The sequence below is a fragment of the Lethenteron reissneri genome, chromosome 22 (assembly GCF_015708825.2).
Source record: "Lethenteron reissneri isolate LAM-NWPU_2019-01 chromosome 22, ASM1570882v1, whole genome shotgun sequence".
NCBI classification, from domain to species: domain Eukaryota; kingdom Metazoa; phylum Chordata; class Hyperoartia; order Petromyzontiformes; family Petromyzontidae; genus Lethenteron; species Lethenteron reissneri.
Window position 1 is genome coordinate 5306337 of NC_083800.1, and position 21562 is coordinate 5327898.

Consider the following 21562-nt stretch of genomic DNA (forward strand, 5'->3'; position numbering starts at 1 on the left):
GTGCAATGCCCGACCCGCCTTTGTCTGATCAGTGCTGATGTGTAACACACCGTATCGGGTAGTAATTTGAGGCTAATTCGACTAAGGGGGGAGGCCTAGAGCTGGCTCACACAATTGCTACTAATGTTCAACGTGGCCAGGAATCATACTCGAGCTGTCAGGTGCTTTAGCGCAGTGCACTAACCGCTGTGCCACCACTCTCCAGCAGGGCACACACAACAGGACACCGCTAAGATTCTGCAGACTATCTCAGTGCAGTGTCTCTCGGCAGGGAGTGGGAGGTAGTAAATGCAAAAGATGCTCCCGTTGTGCTGTTAATAGCAGTTGTTTCTCATGACATTTTCCCATCACAATTTAAAGAAATCCCACAGTAGCACAGGTTAGTTACTTATTCTTTGGGTCTTTCGGTAAAGTCACGTAGATGGATCGGTCTGATGATGATCGCTTGTGTTGTGATCGAAACGTCGTAGTTTCTTGTGATTATTTTGTTATTTCCTTTGAACCTATCTTCGTGACTTTACCGAAAGACCAAAAGAATATGAATTCCTGCAGTCACGAAAGCTTTAAGTCGATGTTAGTATTTTATTTGGGTCCACCAAAAACATGGCCGTTTGCCAATGTTGATGTTTGTTTTTTAAGCTGAGAGACATTGTAATTTCGAGCTTCCAGCTAGACTGTAGATTCAACAGATGCCCAGCTCAAAATTGTCCAAGTAAAAAATACATGTTTTTTTAATATAAATTCCTTCAGGCACAACAATATAAAGCACAAATGGGAAATTTCCATAGCCTTGCTTTTTTATATCAACAAAAACGCGGTCTGTTTATTTTCATAATGGTTTTGTTCTTAATTTGGCCCCCAAAATACTTTTCATTAATTTCCATTATCTAACTCTTAAAGCCTTTGGTGTTTAATTTGCATGACTCATTATTCCTGCTTGGCAATTTAAATAAATGTATATTGGCAAAGAAAGGTGTTAATATAGAACACCTAAATTTTATTGCAAATTATAAACACCTTAAGTTACTAATTTGAACTGAATCTATCGTGCATATATTTGAAACTCAAATATCGATGTAAACTTGAATTCTGCATACTTAGTTGACTTCACTGCTTCTTCAAATACTGAATGTAATGTATCAATATCACTTGAAATTCCGAAAATAAAATAATGAAATAAACTATCCTTTGCTCGGTATCTTCACATAAAGATATAAAAAATATCTTATCACACAGAAAAATGTGGTGTAGTGGTTATCAAGTTAGATTCAATCTCCCAGAAAAAAAGTGTAAGTATTTTCAACCCCCCCCCCCCCCCCCCCAGAAATAAAAATGGGTACAGCGTAGTCTAGATTTGAAGCTTTCGTGACTGCAAGGATTCATACTCTTTGGTTTTTTCGGTAAAATCACGTAGGTAAAAAATGAAAACAAAAATTTATTATTCAAATTTTATTAATTTTAGTGAAAAAAAAGCTTCCAGCTGAAGACGGAAGCTTGTGTTGCCTCGGAAACGTCGTGATTTTTTCTTTTACTTTTATTAATTTTAGTTTTAAAATTTTACCTACGTGACTTTACCGAAAAAACCCAAGAATACAGCGTCTTCGTTCGGTAGATTGCACATGGTGGAGTGACGGGCAGGAACTCCAAACCTACTTCTCAGACACCTCGCCAGCACTGACAAGTAGGCTAAATGCCTTGATATAGCGTCTCTCTGTAGCTCATTCTCGTGTAGTTGGAGGCTATTTTGCCAGCAGTGGCACGAGCAGATACATTGTAGGGCCGCACATTTACCTTTGCCACATTTTGCCCACTGCGCTCCACCACGGCGATCAGCGAGTTTTTACATAACACTCCGTAACTGCTAATAACAGAACTGTAACAGACACACATTAAACCCCACAACCATTTTTTCCGAGACATTAAGCAATAACATGCCTCTCTATTGCTTATGTCATTGTTTTGTCATTTCTTTCCCCCCCCTCCCCTTTAACAGAGGAATTTCCTTTCAAGGCACCACCATTGGGATGGCCCCTCTCATGAGCATGTGCAGTGCCGAGCAGTCGGGTGGAGTAAACATGGTGAGAATAATGCCAGGGTGCCCCTGGTTGGTCTCTCTCTCTCACACACACACACACAAAATCAGCGTGCAACATCAGCATTCATCGGCCGAAACCAGAAACATTCAATCTATTCGGATGACTGTGCTGTCAATGTAATGGAGGTTTCTCTTGGAGATTCCTAAAATTGTATCTCCCAAAGCTAAGTCACACTGTACGCTTAAATAATAATTTTACGTTTGTGCCCTCCACATGGAAATGGCAAATTTTCAATGTGATGCGCACTGTGTCATGCGCAATGTGCATGACAGTACCGCTAAAAAAGGGAAACATTTCGTTTAATCAAAAGATATTTAGAAATAGGCATGTGCATACTCGTTTACTTGGCACGCATGATGTAATTGCTGTCGTATTCTGCTTATTATAACTTCCTGGTGTTTTGTCCATCGTCACTGTCGTACTGGGAGTTGTCTTTTTTTATATTCCTCATCAGGAATTTCACGTTTCACCGAAGAAGATAGCGCTTGCGTGTATGCACAACTTTGTATGATGGTCGCTATTTTTACAATTAATTTTGCGAGAGTCGGGTCTAAGGGCTGAAAATAAAATATCTGAAGAATGAGGAAAATGGTTTGTGATCTGGCTGGATCACACATTATTTTGAGTCTGGTTGAATAAAGTGCTTCTTGATCTGCTGTAGAAGTCCTCCTTTGTTTAACCTCACTAAAGCCTCAGGCGCTGATATATGAGGAAGCTCACAGAAGTATATTTGCTGGTTACCTGTTATTTATTCATTTCAGGTTCATGCAAATATCAGCTAATTTAATTTATTCATACCTATACAAATCTAAATGTTCTTCCCTGAAAAAAGAAAGTTTTTTTTTCCCATTGGTGTGAACTATCGAGAAGCGCATATGGTCCAGTAATATGGACACTAACAAAAAAAATCTAACAAAAAACCGAAGAGTGAATGATGAAGTGTGGAGAGATGCAAGCTTTAAATTACACTTTGAGAGAGAGAGAGGAACATATGGCTTGGAGAACATACGTAAGGTTAATTACATCATTAAAACTATTCTCGAAAAGGAAGTGGGTTTGGGCAGGACACGTTGCCGGAACGGATAATGGCAGATGGTGAAGCAAAATGACAGCCGGGGAACGGAACACGTCCCAAATTGCGTCCCGCTGGGAGATACAGCAGTACAATCAACTCGTGTGCGAGCATTGGGTGGATTGTCGCGCGATCGTGAGAGAGATGGTGGCCATGTGGGTAGGTTTTTTTTTATCGAGCAGTGGATTTACCAAGGCTGATAAAAGATTGTCATTAATATTCCAATAACATTTAACCTCCAATAAATGTCTTTTTTTATTATTAATTTGCATTCATTCCATAGTATTTTATCTAACTCTGGAAATGAAACTAAAATAACATGTACATTTCCACACCATTTTTGGTATTGTAAAAAAAAAAGTAACGGTTCAATTGATAATTGGTTCTTTACCCTTCTATCTGGCAACAAAACTGACACCTTTTTGCAAGGAGTCATGTTTGCAGATAGAAGATAGAAGGGTAAAGAACCAATTATCATATTTTTACTGGCAAATGAGGTCCCCATAGTGTAGATGCTTGCCCCGAGCTCTCATACTCTGATGGTGCATTGTCCTTGAGTTGTGCGCCTTTTGGCGTCATCTGGTCCAACCCATATGAGACTAGGCTCGAAGGAAAGCTGTCTCGGGTGTGGACCAATCAACTTCAAGGACAGTGCACATTATCAGAGTTATGTTCTTTTGTTTGTATTATGACTGCAGGTATTGCGGTCTATGCAAACATGACTCCTTGCAAAAAGGTGTCAGTTTTGTTGCCAGATAGAAGGGTAAAGAACCAATTATCATATTTTTACTGGCAAATGAGGTCCCCATAGTGTAGATGCTTGCCCCGAGCTCTCATACTCTGATGGTGCATTGTCCTTGAGTTGTGCGCCTTTTGGCGTCATCTGGTCCAACCCATATGAGACTAGGCTCGAAGGAAAGCTGTCTCGGGTGTGGACCAATCAACTTCAAGGACAGTGCACATTATCAGAGTTATGTTCTTTTGTTTGTATTATGACTGCAGGTATTGCGGTCTATGCAAACATGACTCCTTGCAAAAAGGTGTCAGTTTTGTTGCCAGATAGAAGGGTAAAGAACCAATTATCATATTTTTACTGGCAAATGAGGTCCCCATAGTAACGGTTCAATTATTTATTACTTTATTTCCTCCCTGGCTCCATGTCCCAAGGGAAGAGGTAATGGCACGTGATGTTCATTCAATGAATGTGCAGCTGGGAGGGGCAAGGGGGGCAGTGTGGATCAGCCAGAGTGGTTGGTGGGAATGGGATGTGGTGACATTTAGTAATTTCATAATTTCCAGGATGTGCCAGGGGAGGGGCGGGTGGCGTCCAATGTGATTCTTCACCCAGCTGCTTCCCGTTGTAGCCTATCTTGACACCAAGCTTGGGTACAATACGTGGTTGTTATCACAATTGCCCAGTGTTGCCTGCCAAAGTAAAAAAAAAACAAATGTCTGTTTCCCTTCTTTCTTATGCCTGCAAAAATAAACTCATTGCTCACCTCCAACCCGGGATGACCAGGCTGTCCCAAGGAAACAAACACAATTTCCTTGTGTTTTTTTTTAAGTAATGTCACTCTGCACAAGAGTACGTTACGGCGTTCACGTTGGCACATTTACATCGGCAAAGAAAAATATTGCAAGCAATACAACATTTCCTTTATATGTTAGGTTAACTTTTTAAAGCTTTTGTGAATTCTTTAAAATAAAAAAAAGGTTGAACTAAATTATTCCAGCCATTCTCAATTCTCCACTGGAATAGTAATTTTTGTGCACAGCTTGTCACCTCAGTTCCAAATGTCAAACTTCCCACAAAGAGGGGCATTTTTTATTTTATTTTTGTTTCCTTACCCGCTATTTGACTCTCATCCCAGCCATTCAGAAGCATCCAATGAGCATGCGTATGAACTGATCCACTGAGTCGTGTCTTTGAAAAGTTGAAATAAAGCAAAACTAAGCTCACATCATTCCTATCACAAACACTGGCACACAACAGAGGGAAGACATTAAACGGGCAGCACTTGAGCCAAATTGCACTTTTCGGTCACCAAAGAAAGTGTGAAGCCTATTGCCATGAACATTGTCCTGTTATAAATTTTTATGGCGTGTGAAGCACCATTAATGGCAATCGTGGTGAGTTTATATAAGTGGTAATTTACCACGGCAATCAGAGTGCCTTAAAAAAACACATACATGTGGGTAACATTTGGCACCATAATACAGAGAAGAAAAAGATCCTCCGTTAAAACCGTATTGGTTGCTGGGGCGAGCGCTGTTCACAGAGCGTATGAGGCAATGGTGTGGCCTGGACAACCCCCAGCTACTTTTGTCCCCAATGCTTATGCTTACATGCTGGACTGGCTACTGGAATAGACCCAAGGGAGACCCAAACCATGTTCATATACAACTTTTTCCACGAGTGAATTGTACCCAAGTCACTGGGTTTTCAGTGCAGAACACTAACCACTGCGATATCGCTCCACAATTGTAGTGTCGCACTGTACCATCGCTATCACAGCACAAAAACACCCCTAGAGGATTGTTGAGGCAAGTAATGTTTGCAGGCACCTATTAAGGCCAGCGCTACAATACAGATATATACGTGCCCACAAGATGGCTTATAGATATAGTACACGCTTTCGTCATGAATTATATTCATGTGGCCAATAGCAGCGAATATGTCATCGCCATTTGAAAGAGTGGGTTTTCAAATGTTCACCCTTATTATCCATATAAATAAATGAGTACGGCTAAAGTTTTGCTACCTGAGGTGGCACCAATTAGCACCATAGCCCATGGACTAAGTGACAGTTTAAGAAATTGTAATTTTAACAAATGTCTGAGATTCTTTATCAACATTTTGAAGCGGTGCATATATCTTGAGGACAAAACAATATTTTATTTCATCTTAAGCCTTTTTCTGCTGAAATGTTTTTGAATCCCTGAGTGTATATGTTTTATTTAGGTCGGGTTACAGCCGCCTAGCACGGATAGAGCAGAGGATGTTGAAATAAATAGTGTGCAAAGCTGGAAGCCATAAATCAGATGGACGGCATTGCTTCAGTGATGGGAAAGCTGTGCACAGCCAACGTGGCTGGTCATCCTGTACGTATAGTTTTAAACAAACATCACTCTACCAAAATTTGGCTCTAAATAATCTGAGTTATTTCAATCACTTCACAGAAGCAGGACAAAGAATACATATTCCATGTACCCTCAGATAGTACATTTTAAGCACCCCTGCCTATCGTTTGAACATATTTCCTATTTTATACCGATGCTGTAGATTTTCTGCATGTGTTATTTTTCGGTGTATTTCAGCGTAGCTTGTTTGCAATAGTGGGGCTAGTGGCTTTAAATATAGTGTGAAGCACAACCGAACATATTTAAGTTGCATCTATCATACGTATGCAGCATTGGCATAATTGGTAATGTGCTGTAGTGTCTCAGAGCGTGGTCCAATTTAGCCCAACAGGCTGGATGTTTGTGAACAAAATTGAAACGTGCGGTTTGTTTAAAAGATTTTTACAACAATGAAGGCTAGATTGCATTTGGTCTTATTCATACAGCAATGATCCTATTTTTGCTATCCACTCTTATTTACCTGCACGCTTGGCTGCTTACTAATATTTTACAACGGGAATTTTTACATTTCTTATAATGTGCTCACACGGTGTGTTTATTCTTGCCATTTATGCTGCTGTTGAAAGAGTGACGTGCACTCATGAATATAGATATATTCATTTTATGTTAGCCTTGATTTATCCACTGCAGGTAAAAGGTAGTTGCCATCTCTCAGTCTTTCTATGCAACAACCCCTGTAACTCATGCACACGGTGGCGAGATGTTGACTACCTCGCCTGATATACAGGAGCCATGGGTTCGATCCCAGCCCTGACGCTTGCTGTATATTTGGAGTTTGCACGTTCTCCCCGTGGTCAGGTGGATTTTTCTACAGCTCCTCCGGTTTTTTTCTCCACACTTGGAAACATACATTTATAATATTTGGCTGCTATGCATTTACACATGATAAGCCACTTCGTTAAGCTTTCCTTTGTGGCCAGGTCACTTCTGAAAAAAGCTATATAGATCAGTGGGCCTTACCTGGTAAAATAAAAAAAGATTTTCGTTTAGGATTATATTTAATTGCTCCATCTCTGTCATAGACCTGTTGTCGGGCATCGTCTCTCCTTTGGCTTCCACTCTCATCAGTCTCGTCCATTGCCCATATTCCCTGAGGAAAAGCGAGGTCAAGCGAGTAAATCCCTGATAATCCTAGGCCACGTGGCTGCGATCGTCGAGAAACTGCGGTGGGCCAGGTTTGCACATCCGGGCTCTTCACTGGTGCCTGTTAAACAATCGGGACCCCCACATGGGGGAAATGTTTCGATAGGTTCCCTTGTCCAGACCAGCTGGACCAAGACCTCGCGAACTCACCCCAGCTGGACAGCGCGGTGGATGGGGTGGGGGGCTGGCAGTGTGGCGTCCACCTCGCACTTTTACCAACCGCTCCCGTCTGGACACTTTGGTTGTCCCAGGATGGCAGCTTTGGGTAGAGCTGTCCTTTCGGCTGTGTTTGTCCAATATAACCCTTTGGGTTGGGGAGGGAAAATCGTATTTTTTTCGTTCCCACCTCCAACGAGGCTCTGGGTACGGTTCTAATGTCAATGGAGCATGTCGGTGACTACTGTGTAAACAAACTAGATTTTGGTGCTTGCATTACATCTGGTTTCCATAAGTGGTCACTCAAATTCTCCGCATCCCTGCCCACCGTACCCTTAAAAATAACTTTTCTCACCAAAAAAGGGAGGGTGGGGCGGGGCGGGGTGGGGTGATATCTATCGGACGGTGGTATGCATGGGCTGGTTAGCTATGTGGCATTGAGCCGTGCTGTTGTATGTTCGTGAGAAAATGTTGACTGCTTGTATGTGCTAATAGGGTTTTTCCCCTTTTTTTGGCAACAAAAACTGACACCTTTTGCAAGGAATCATGCTTACATTAACCACAATACATGCAGTCAAATGCTAACAAAAAACAATACTCTGATCATTTATGCATTGTCTTTGAAACTGATTGGTCCACACCAGAGACAGCTTTCTTTAGAGCCTAGTCTCATATGGTGTTCGACCAGATGACGCCAAAAGGCGCACAGTTCAAAGACAACGCACTACCAGAGTAATGAGAGCTCGGGGTGAGCAGCTACATCATGGGACTTCCTTTGCATTTGACTGCAAGTATTGTGGTTAATGTAAGCATGATTCCTTGCAAAAGGTGTCAGTTTTTGTTGCCAAAAAAAGGGGAAAAACCCTATTAGTATATTTTGGTACTGGCAAAGGAGGTCCCATGATTTGCTTGTATGTGGTTTAAGGACCCCGTATCATCACTCACTGTTGTTCGCTCTTCTCTATTTCATACCGCCTCCCCCCAGTCCCCCTCGGTTTAGGGGGGCGGGGAAGGAACACCCGTCTATAAGCACAGATACAAAATTATATAATTATAAATGCAAGTTTGCAATGCAGAAGATAAGTTCCCCGAGTTCCGGGCACTGGAACGGTGTTCTAATGTGCATAATCGGAGCGTGTCAATCACCACTTATTTAACATTATGTGCAATGACGGTAAAATAAATTGGTGGCTTAGAAAAAAACCTCTGCCACCATCATGTATTGTTTTATGAACACCCATCTCCAGAATGTGGGTAGAATTTATTTATTTAAAAATATATTGTGGAACACAAAAATGCTAAACTCTGAACACTTTATTTCCATCCATAATAGAGTTTTTTTTTGGGTTAAATCGCGTAAATATATAAATGTGTTGTTAAAACCCGCCACCACCCGACACAACCAACTAGTAAGGGTTGTCACGTAAACAGAACATGCCAATTCGTCACTAGTACAGAACACCGGTGTGTTGGAGAGCCAAGCCACAACATTTACAATCTGAGTACGACGTGTCGCCAGTAATTACAACTAGCTTCATCAGGCGATGAAGCCAGTTTGTAAATGTTGTGGCTTGGCTCTCCAACACACCGGTGTGCTGTACTAGTGACGAATTGGCCATGTTCTGTTTACGTGACAACCCTTACTAGTTGGCTGTGTTGGGTGGTGGCGGGTTTTAACGACATATTTATATATTTACGAGATCTAACCCAAAAAACCTCTGTTATGGATGATATTGGTCGCGAAAGCCTACGTGTTAAACTTTATTTCCAGTTATCGGTATTATCGATCAAAGTCACCTCGACCTCAGCGCTGCCAATGAGCAATGGTATGCGGTCCTCAAACGCTCATTCTGTTTAATGCGGACTGGCCAAGCAGTATTGTCTTGCTCCGTCCGCTCGCTCAGGACCACGCGGTGAACCCTGTGGGACTGGCGGCCACCATGGCCCACGAGATGGGCCACAACTTCGGCATGAACCACGACACGCCAGAGCGCAAGTGCCACTGCCAAGCCAACTCGGAGCAGGGCGGCTGCATCATGGCACCATCAACCGGGTAAGCCCCACGTGCGAGATTCGACATTCGATGTGGAACGAAGCGCGCGCTCGCATGTATCGTAAACCAGCCAAGGATGAAGGTGCGGCTTTGCAATTGCTTTATTGTGCCGCTGCTGTGAGCAGGGAGCTTCTACTAGAGGGGAGCTCTAGAGCCTCCTCCAAGAGAAGGTATTTTGGCCTCTTCTTCGACACTGGCCAGACAACTTCAAGATGCGGGAGTCCCCCACGGTTCACCCCCACTACGCGCAACCTGCCCATCGACTAACAGTGGGTGGATGGATCGAGGCACGGGGGATCCAAGCAACTTGCATCGTTGTTTGAACCTGCCGCACTGAGAACGAATCGATGGCACGTCCAGTGTGCTAACCGTTACACTACGCTAGTATCCCCAGAAACTTGTGTAAATAACAACGGTAGTCGTATCCATCTATCCATACTCAATCCAGAAATGGATAAATCCCTCCCCTTTGCTATGTTGTTAATAGATCTTGTTTTTAGCATACCTAACCATGCTGGTTAATGCAGGCTGTATGTATGTTGAACTTCTTTCGCACCGTACGTAGGCAACCGTGCTAATCGGAGGTTGGTAGAGAGGTACATGGTGGTGGGAAGGGAAGGGACTAGTTCCGATATCACTTGCCAATGATGTTAGTAGTGGCCAGGAATCAAACTTGAGTCTTTGGGTTCATAGCGAGGCATGCTAAACACAGTGCCACCACTCCACCCGGTACAGCCAGAGTAGAGCAATTTTAAAAAGTAGATTGAGAACCCATCATGTGAGCAAGATTTCCACGAGTCTCTTTGAAACACTTGCTAAATAAAGCACACGACTGTCATGGATGATGTATGACACCTGGTTACTGATAACACTGTGTAACAATAAACTATATATATATTTTTTCCTCCGTAGGAAGTGTTATTTCCTAATTGATTATGCCTCAAAAGTACAGTAAATGGCTATTATTCCCCACAAACTTTGCTTTTGTGGCCAGAACAGTGATATTTTGAAATGTACATATTTTCAGTGAGAAGACGTGTCATTCTTTCATATAAAGTCCTGGTCACAACAGCAAAGTTTGTGGAGAATAATAGACATTTTCTATAGTTTTGAGGCATAAGCAATTAGAAAAAAACACTTACTACCCAGGAACAAAACTCGTGTTACATAGTGTATTCACTCTCTTCATTAGTGTCACTATCGTAAAAAAATATAAAAACTCGAGCAAACTCGAGCTGAACGATTGCATTGAATTCCCTGTGTACATTCCACAAAATACTTTGAAAATATTGCCTACTTTATTTTGCCTTAAATTTAATGCACATCCGATTGTGTGCTGCTTGATTTCCCCTGACGTTTCTCTGAAAACCTCTGGAGTTTTCGCCATGGCTAACATCTGTGGCAAACATATTCCCTCCCCTCCCACTCCCCATGGTGAAGTATGACAGCCCATGTGGTCAACATGCCATGGGTACGCCTTAAACCAGCAGTGGATTAAAACATTGGTAGCTTTTGGATAACCATCTAACAAATACGGTCACTGCATCGTGCACTTTCAGATTCGCTCCTGCGGTCGTCTGGAACGCTCTTTCTTCCGATATTAGAAGCCGCTGGAGCTATGCACTGTTAAATCTAAATTGAAAACTCATTTCTTTATGACATATTTTTGTATTCAATTTGTTGTCCTTCCCCCGGACCTCTGAATAGCACAGAAGTCGTTGTGCAGTACGAATAGGAGTCCAACATACATACATATGAATGGTGTGCATATTGTAAGGTTGTTTGGAATGGGATTGTTCAATGCATGGTCAAGTATGGTTCATAATTATTGCATAAAAATTTACAACCGTGTACATCTCTTTCCACCATGACTACAATGATTTTCTCCTTCTGGTTCAATGAATTGTCACCAATTGGGGTTGCGATGTGAGTCCCCAATGAGTTCTTTATAATAACAATTTGTAGTCTTGTGTTTACTGTTTTGCTTTTTTGATTTGCAGAGTTTTTTTATTTCAATTTTTTTTATATAACAGCCTAAATTTCACATATGTATTTAAATTTCTTGTAAAATCTGTTATAAAAAAACCCACACAGGATCGCCATAAACCAATAATTTGGCAAACATCCTACTAAGGCTTGGGGCTTGTGATGGATTATGTGTATGCTTGAAGATGCTACAGTGTTTATATATAATAACCCAAGCTGCCTCTATTGCTCTAGCTATTTTAATCCGATTTGACCGGGCATACACACGTGGTTACCCGTTCGAATGATTGCCTAAGAATGGCCTTTTTGAACACAATTATTTGAGGCAGTAATCAATCCATTTCATTCTGTTAATCACTCGAGCCTACAACCTTGACACCGTCTGACTCCCTAGCCAGCCTCGGAATGCCCTCCCCCATGCAATGTCGCAAAGGCCATATCACCTTGTCTGTCAAACACGCTTCAAGCACAACCATTACCATGTTTTTTTTTAAGCTGGCTAATCACTCTCTTGGCCAGCGTTCCCCATCTCCCACCACCAATAAACACGGAGAGCTTACATCTGCCAAAAATAACAAATGCTGGAGCTGAATTGCAACCTCCGTCTACGTTAAAAGCGACTTAACTGTACCCTTGTAGTTTATTCGGAGTTATTCCGAGGGTTTCTTTTTTTTACTGTACATTTATACATTCACTGATGGGATGCTTAAATAATGACTCGTATACATGCGTACGTTTTCGCGGTTGTGTCATATACAGTAGTTGAAGTGGGCCGATATATGCGACAGCACGCCATACAGGCATTTGTCAAAATACCGAATGTTTATTTCGGAACTGTTCATAATGGTTCCTATAAATTTGATATTTCTGCAGTGGGGAAATGGCAGTGGACATGGGCTGCAGCACGAATAGGTTTCAAACCGGATATACAGCTCTCCGATTGGCTTACCCGTCCCTATTGGACATATATGAAAAAGAGCGTCATATCTCATCGGATTAATGCAGGATAAATAAAGATTTTGATTCTAAGACGGGTGTTTAGATTGCACTGAGCGCTCCACAAGATGTCTGATGTTTCACGTCGTGTTGCTGGGAACTTTTTTCAGTCCCTGAATATTCACTTGCTGAATATTGAATATTCAATAATTCAAGAAGCTCCCAGCATATGGAGTGAAACGCCAACATATGAAGTACGACCCGACAAATCCCATTGGAGAGCACATCAGTAATGCTTATGCAGCTGGTCCACACTGAAATTTCTCCAAACATCAGCTGGCTATAATGTTGTTATTGTGTCTTTGAAGATGTGTCTGTGTGTGCAAGAATACAGTAGCAGGCATTTGAGAACATTTCATAGCACACAGTTTGAGCCATGCTACATCTGGCAGCGAGACAGACTTCAGGGGTGGTGTGAGCACTGGGTTTGAAGTGTGTTCCTGCATAGGGGAACTGGGATTGTGTTGCCTATCTTCTGACAAGCGCAGCTTCATTGAGTGTTGTGCATTTGAAGGGACAATGAACGCCAGAGGCTTATTTACTCTCAGATTGTAAATATCATGTGACGGTCGTTCCAAGGCTAGATAAATACATTCTTTCTTAGCAATGACCTGTGGTTACATTTTATATTGTGGTTGTAGAGTCGGTACTTGTGGTCTAACGAATGCATTTCCCAGGATTAATAAATAAAATCATTGTTAAGCAGCATTGGAGTTTACTTTCCTGCTGAATGCCCGCTATGATCAAACTTCAGTAGCCGAATAGTTGACTCTCACTGACAAATGAGTAACGATGCTTTAATTCACCTATTTAAAAGCTCATGTTGAGGATATGATAATTAATGACGATAATTTGCCATAGTTTGTCAACACACTTCTGTACGACGGTTCCCCCCAGATTGCTGCTCATGGGAATTGCTTCACGTCACCGTATTGCTCAGTGCTGGTTGTTGAAGACAGGGAACCCAGAAATGGTCCAGGTGTCACTTGCTAATGCCTGGGAATTGAGCTCAGGTCAACAAGTTCACAGCCCATTGTAACTGTGATTTATTTTCAAGAAATGTCCCAGCTGTTCATATTTTCCCAGCACACTGTGCTAAGCACTGCACATCTGCTCGCCAAGTGAATTGTGCCTGGAAGAGTCCCGTTATTTACAAACCGACCAGGTGGCTGGCTCAGCGGTATAGAGAAGTGGCTCGCAGTTGGAAGGTTGCGAGTTCAATCCCTGATTGAGGTATCGCTTCCACTTTGTCCTATGGATAAAGTTGAAGTCAACAATGGTTGTCATATGGATATATGAGTCCTCACTATGGGAATGCAGAATCTACACCAGTTGCTCAAGGCTGTAAATAGGAAATTAGCGCACCGCCCCTATGACTTGACTATTTACATGCTCGGCATATTACATGACAATTACAGCTAATGTAGAGACAACGAGTTTAAATGAGGTGAAAACAAGACCGAATCAGAGGTGGGACAAAGTCATTGTTATGCAAGTCCAAGTCGAGTCTGAAGTCATCAAATTCATGACTCGAGTCTGACTCGAGTCCAAGTCACATGACTCGAGTCCACACCTCAGAGGTGGGACAAAGTCATTGTTATGCAAGTCCAAGTCGAGTCTGAAGTCATCAAATTCATGACTCGAGTCTGACTCGAGTCCAAGTCACATGACTCGAGTCCACATCTCAGAGGTGGGACAAAGTCATTGTTATGCAAGTCCAAGTCGAGTCTGAAGTCATCAAATTCATGACTCGAGTCTGACTCGAGTCCAAGTCACATGACTCGAGTCCACACCTCAGGACCGAATCACTGACTCTTGAATTGAATTACTGCACTGAATTGTCATTGCCCCAGTACGCGTGCAACATTGGACCAATGTTGTGCCAATGTTGGTCCAACGGTTCCAACCACATCTTAACTTATCTTGAATTCTATATAGCGCTTTCGTCAAAGTGCTTTACAAGAATTATAAAATGGTACATGAGTATCGGCTGATGGGGAAAAGGGATGGCGTTCGAGTGTTGGAGAGGGGTAGGGATGGCAAGGAAGGGTGATGATAGGGAAAGTGAGGGGTGAAGTTAGTAAAGGGGAAGGATGGTAAAGGTTTTCAGGATGCGGACAGGAAGTAGTCGAGGGATGCGCGATGCCGACTGGCCCAACGATGCATGATTACTGTGAATTTATATAATTGGAGCGTGGCGTGGCTGGGTGTGGTTGATTCCTCGCATACTGGAAGGAATGCACTCTGAGATACATGAACAGAACTACGTTCTGTGGCTCCACGTAAAAGATATGTTTTAGTCCTGCGGCATAATGGCTTTCCAGACCAATATTATCCGGCAACATTTGTTGACGCAATCACATCCTTGACTGGTCTTCAACACTCTGCATCTCATCAGCAGACTCAGTCTTTTCGAACAAATGCTGTGGGATTTCCAGATGTTCTCAGCAGGCGCACTCAATACAAATGATGGAGTCCTGTTCAACGCAACACAGACTTTTATATTTTTTGGATTATTTAAGGCAGGTGGAAGCATGATTATGTTCAGACAATCATGCACAGATCAGAGTATATTTAATATTTGTTTGGCCTAAAGTGCACATTCACTATTTACACATCTATGTGATTCTTTTTTTCTTGGTTCTTTCGGTAAAGTCACGTAGAAGGGAAGTAATAAAATAATAAAAATAAACATAATAAAATAATATTATGTTTTATTTTTATTATAAATTATTATAAAATAAAAATAAAACATAATAAAATAATATTTTATTATGTTTTATTTTTATTATTTTATTACTTCCCTTCTACGTGACTTTACCGAAAGAACCAAGAAGATGAATCCCTGCAGTCACGAAAGCTTTAAATCGAAATCTATGTGATTATCCAACCAGACCAAATAAACACATTCAATATACACTGAAATGTCAGTGAAGGAAAACTGAAACATGGACATTATATTGCCTTTTGTTCGGCACATATTTTAATTCTTGAGACGTTTTTTCTCTCTTTGAAATTTCTGCTGATGCGGCACAGTTAATCATAGATATATCTCAATGGGATGTTTTCTCATTTTCTATAGTTAAACCCAACGTGGCAAGTAAAATGTATGACTGTATTTAGAGCTTTAATATTAAAATTTTATGATGTGAAGCTCTGGGGCATCGGCCATTCTTTGCTATAACTTGCACGGAATATTAAGGCATGGTCATAGTGTATCAAAACAACTGGCGTAGCACTTTCAAAAACATTTTCATATCACTGCATGTTCTTAAATGACAGAAACGTTCAACATATGACTATTGGCTTCGCATTACTTTTCTATTGGCCCACGCATACCTACAAAGTACTGCCTCGACTATTTTGTTTTACTTAGGTCCAGTTCACAGTGAGCCTGGTTAGATTGACGATACACATGTAGTCGTGTTTGCATAGGCAAATTAACAGCACAAGCGGAAAACAAATAATTGAAACTGTGTGTCATGTCAAAGCGATTCCCTTCGAATTGTGAACTCTGTCCTCCGAGGCGCTCCACTGCTCAGGAAATTTAATTGGATCCATATGCCTGCAACACGGACGTCGGTGTTGCTAGGCAATTCGTTTTGAACTGGTGTTGTAAATGTTGTCAAGAGTTCTCGTCCTTTGTTTTGGTTTTGGGTTTTTTTTACACTAAGGGAAACGATGTATGGTATACAGTAAAACAATTCTCCTGTTTCGTATCCGCATGGCATCACATTGAATGTTTGTTTGTTTTTCTCTCGAGAACACGATGCTCCTTAATCTTTTATTCTTGCTTTGAGTTCTGATGGATACTTTATTGGGCTGAAAATCATAGCAATGTTTTTAATGCTACGTGTCTTTTTTTTCTGCTGCTGCTGCTGACGTGGCATCTACGATTGTTATTAATGTGGTTGCTGCTGTTAAGCATGACGATGGCTTTTAACACTTTCCAAACCGCGACTGAAAGTGATAATGCATCGGCTCTGTTCGTCTGTTCGTCTTTGTGTCCACGTGTCTGTCTGCGGTTAACGTGGGGTATGATAAAGGCGACGACTGCATCGCGCGCTTTCAGATGCGCTTGTGCGGCCGTCTGGAACGCTGTTCCGGTATTAGGAAGCAACTGGAGCTTCGCACTTTTAAATCATCTAGATTTAAAACGAATTTCTTTAGAACTGCTTTTTGTGCAAAGTCAAATGCACGTTGGCAAGCGTTGTGTATGCATGATTGTTCTGGTTTTGTGATGCATGATGGAACTCTCATGCCTTTATGTCTGATTCTCAAACCGCTGTAAAATAAGTGTAACTGAATGAGATGTCTGTTACTCAAAAAATGTAAATGAGTGTTTACTGTTCCATGGGCAGTATGAAATACACTATACCAATAATGTTGTCTTATCATATCTAGAAGGAAAAAAAATGCTTATCTCATTTCCTCAAAATTGGATTTGTGTATCCATGAAATGCAATGCATTATGTTCCGGGTTCGTAGTGCGGCACGCTAACCACTGCGCCATTGCACCACACATGGAGTCTTTACAAGATCAAAACTTGAAAAAACCCAACAAAGAATTGTGGTTTTAGTCAATTAACTTATAACCGTCTTGAGCCGGTGGTGGCAATCATACACTGTAGTTCTGTGGCTTGGAACAGTTTCCCATGGAGCTATCGATCTTGACACCCCACCAAAGGTGCCCTCAAGATGGTACTCACTTTATTGGCCCGAGAGGGATGGGGTGCTGGGTCGGCACTGTCCGTGATGTGAACTCGTGAATGGGAATCATTTTTAAAAGCGGTCATTGTATAAATAGAGCATGTATGTTGTATGTATGCCCAGCAAATAATAATTATGTTATTGTTCCATACATCAGGACATTGTGTTCCTTATCAGTCGATTGTTACAAAACAACGTGATCATTATCATTGACGGCTATAAACGTGTGCTTGAAAATGGATTTTGGGTTTCAAGTGTATTTTGTGTAACTGGGAAGGACTAGAGGGTCGTCTCGTTTGCAATAGTGGCCTGGATCAAAGAAAGATTGAGCAGTGACGTAGAAAGAAAATACAACGATGCAGTTAATACAAATCAAAGCAAATCGAAAGCAGGGCCAACAACAACCAAACTAAAATCGTGGTCAAAACAACCACGTTGCCAAAGAAATCGAAATCAGTTCATAAGCATAAATAATTATAAAATAAGAACATACCCTGCAATAAAATTTGTCTTGAACAAATTACTTTTAAAACCGATTTGTAGTAAAAATGGTATTCAGCCTCTAGAATACGGTTGATAAAACATCTTTTCATCTGGTGGTGTAAGCTGCTCTGCTTTTTCTAACTGCCCTTTTGTCAAAGTAATTAGTTTATATTCATGTGCGATTCAGTGTGTGCTGGTAAATGTTAATGATATTAGCAGCACAATCTGCCATACATGGCTAGCTTAACCTTAAGTCCAGACTACCGGATCAGATATGGTTTTCTGAAAACCAGGAGATAATTCTTGATCTCTGCAGTAACGGAACCGTGAAATTTAATATTGTTATGGCTGTATCATATTACCAATTCCCGTACTTTTTTGTTTGGTGTCTGTGTGTTTTGCAACTGCATTGCTGTTAAACATGTGTGTATCAAATGGAATGGAAAATCAGTTGTTTCTAGATATTAACTCTTCATTTATCTTTCACGTGACAATGGAATGCAATGCAAAGTTCTGGCCATTCAAGCCTCATTGCGAAAGCCATGCACATCTCACAAATCATCGTCATCATCGTCAGCACTGGTCAATCCACTGCTGTATGAATGCCTTCCCAAGCTGCCACCATCTCACTTGATCCAGCAGTGTAATCATATGCTGAACACTGGCTCGCTCCATCTCCGCAGTGGAAGATTTGTCGTATGCGTTTCGTTCCTATTTACCTGAGCATCTGCCATCATCTCCACGAGTGCCATTTCCTGACTTTGTCATATCTCATAATGACATTAAAATATGCCATTTTAGCATCTACTTCAGTATCCGGTTAGGTATCTCGGCGGTCGAAAGAGCGGCTCGCTCCATTGCAATCGCGAGCTGCTCGATGAATGTGGTTTCCACCAGCGGCACAGGCCTGTAAACGAGAGATGAGCACCATCTTCTTGGTTCTTTCGGTAAAGTCACGTAGAAGGGAAGTAATAAAATAATAAAAATAAAATATAATAAAATGATGAGCATCACTTCATTGCTCATTTGAGCAATGCATCACTTTGACTTTACACTTCTAAATATGAGCACAATTTTTACAAGTTTTTGTTCAAAATGAATACACTTGGTGCTTTAGACTCATTGAAAATTTTTAATAAGCATGTCGTGAATATAGCCGTAATTCTAAATGGCCCAAGAGTATCTTAAATTGAGCAAGCGTGGTTGCTTTTCAGTGGCTTCTAGGTCTTACCTGCTTCGAAGACAATTGATTTTCTCCTTTACGCTTCTCCCTTTAGATGGAGCCGTAAATTTTAATGGGGCATCCATGCCCATGTGTCCGTGTTCTGAAGGAGCCACTGAGGAATTGATAACATTGAGCGAGCTGTGCAAGTATGACTTGTGAGTTCTGTGCAGAGAGCAGTCGAGGCACTGATTAAAAATGGGCAGCCCAATTGTGTTCACACTACAGTATTGCAAAGCCGATGAGATAGTATTCGCATTCCTTTTTTTTGTTTATTTTCAACTATAGCTGCGGCATTTAAGTTGTCTGATAGTCGTCTGCGGACGTGGCATTTTATGTAGTGAGCTAAGGGGACATGCTTTCACACTTTTATTTTGCCGTGTATATACGATTCATAAAAAATCTAATTAATTTTGAACTCATTTGAAAGGATGAAGGCCTTGCACATGGGAGTTGTTTAACTATACTTCACCGCAACCACACCGTTCACCGTGCGTTCGTTGAGGTTTAGATACCACTAGCCACTGGTATTAACCAGGGCCAGAAATATAACTTGGCAGGTCAAGCTCATAGCATAATGCGCGAGCCACACACAGCCACACTGCCCGTATCTATAATCTATGGAATCCTAAAATCTCCAAGTAAAATTTAAATGTAAAATACCCACAGACAATTGAAAGCAGAATTCTCTAGAATTCGATGAGCAGTTTGAATTACCGTTTTGTAAAATATATGTTTTTCATTTGGGAATATTGCAGTAAAATGCTAATGACAAGGCTTGTATCATATTCAATCACTTCATTCCTTACTTGCATTTTGGTTCAAGTTATAAACTATAACATTCCTCTAAAGCCCTTCATATGTTTTATTTTGTTGCACTTTCTTGAAGGTGGGATTATAAAAAAAAATCGTTTATGATGCCCAGAACCACCAATACATTATAGCAGCATTTGACAGGTCAGAGATTTGTTCTCTCTTGTGAATTTTTTATCACTGTATCACTTCATCACAGTGACAAAACTCTCTAAAATACCGGGTTGGTAAACTGAAACCCATATCATCATCATCAGCAACAGCCATGGCCAATCCACTGCTGGATGAAGGCCTCCCTAAGTTGCTGCCACCATGTCTTGTCATTCAGCAATTGAATCATCCACCGAGCATTGGCACGTGGGCTGATCTCACAACTCCAAATGAAGCGTGCCACAAAATATCGAAAGATTATGTAACAAGTATTTAATTTAAAATTAGTGTTTAATTTTGGAGAATAGTTGGAAATTGCTGCACTCATTTTCAGTTTTTCACAAAGTGAATCAAATTCCCCAAGTGATGCCTGTACACTAATACATATTAATTGGTTATGAAATTGCTTAATTTGTAAATGCAGTTGCTCTGACATTTTGCAGTTATACAACTCTACTCTTTTTTTAAAGGAATATAAATTTCACTAATTTCACTCTTAGCTTATTAACAACTGATTTGAAACGTACTTGTTTTATAATTACCTGCCATCGTGTGGGTTTGGTCACTTCAGCACCGTCCTGAATGTTTATTGTGTATTCTGTCTTTGTCAGTGTGTAACCCTATCCAGCAGACACTATGACCTCCAGAAAGAAAAAGTGGTGTATATAGTCTATTCTATGCTTCCTGAGAGATTAAGTCAGAAGATAGATAGAAAGATAAACAAATACCGTTCACACACATCCAGCTGGTCCAGGCAATATAAATCTTTAAAAAAATAACAATATTATACTGTGGTTTTAAGCTCTCTGTGTTTGAATCAATGGTACTGCCAGTGGTGGAACAAAGGGGCGTGGGGGTGGTGGTGGGGGGGGGAGGCGGGAACGATGGGAGAATGCCCCCCACTACTCCCGAGACTCTGAAAATTGGTATTTTATTGATATTTACTGGAGGAAATACATTGCGTGTTTTATTATTATTAATGTAGGGCCCTATTTAAAAAGCTTGACATTTCAGGACTGCTCCCCCACCCACCCATCACCTGCCTCCCCTGGGAGTGATCTAGATCTAGATTCAATTCACCCCTGGGTACAGATCACGTGCAGTGTGCCTGCTGTTGTTTGTGGGGCTCGTGGCACGAGAGGCAACTGCTCCTAGGGCCAATGGCCCTCGCAGCTTTAGCTACCCCCACTTGGAATTTCATTGAGAGGCAGACACAAGGCCGTAGCCATGGAGTCAACATTGGGGGGGGGGACCAAATCTTCCAGGGTGTCTGGGGGTTCCAACCCAGAAAAAGATCTAAATTTGGAAACTAATTTCCTGCCTAAAATATTAAAAAATTCACTAACACATGGGATTGATTTTTTTTTTGCAATAATGTCCAATAGTGTATTGTATTACATTGCTCTGTTTTAACTTTTTTTACCATTTCTTGTTTCATTGTATGTAATGGCAGAGATTAGGGATTAATAAAGAACAGCCATAACCACAATCATATGAACAGAAATATACGCATTGATTTATGTGAAGACAGGTCCAGATAT

At 41.2% G+C, this 21562-nt stretch overlaps 1 protein-coding gene across 2 annotated transcripts in view; it reads left to right on the forward strand.

Annotated features, from left to right (window-relative positions):
- Positions 1-21562, forward strand: part of LOC133345552 (disintegrin and metalloproteinase domain-containing protein 12-like) — a 158691-nt gene that overhangs the window by 95244 nt on the left and 41885 nt on the right. For both annotated transcript variants that reach the window (XM_061556434.1, XM_061556433.1), the window contains exons 10-11: positions 1994-2078; positions 9513-9661. In XM_061556434.1, coding sequence (XP_061412418.1) covers positions 1994-2078; positions 9513-9661 — 234 coding nt within the window. The remainder of the gene's footprint in view (positions 1-1993; positions 2079-9512; positions 9662-21562) is intronic.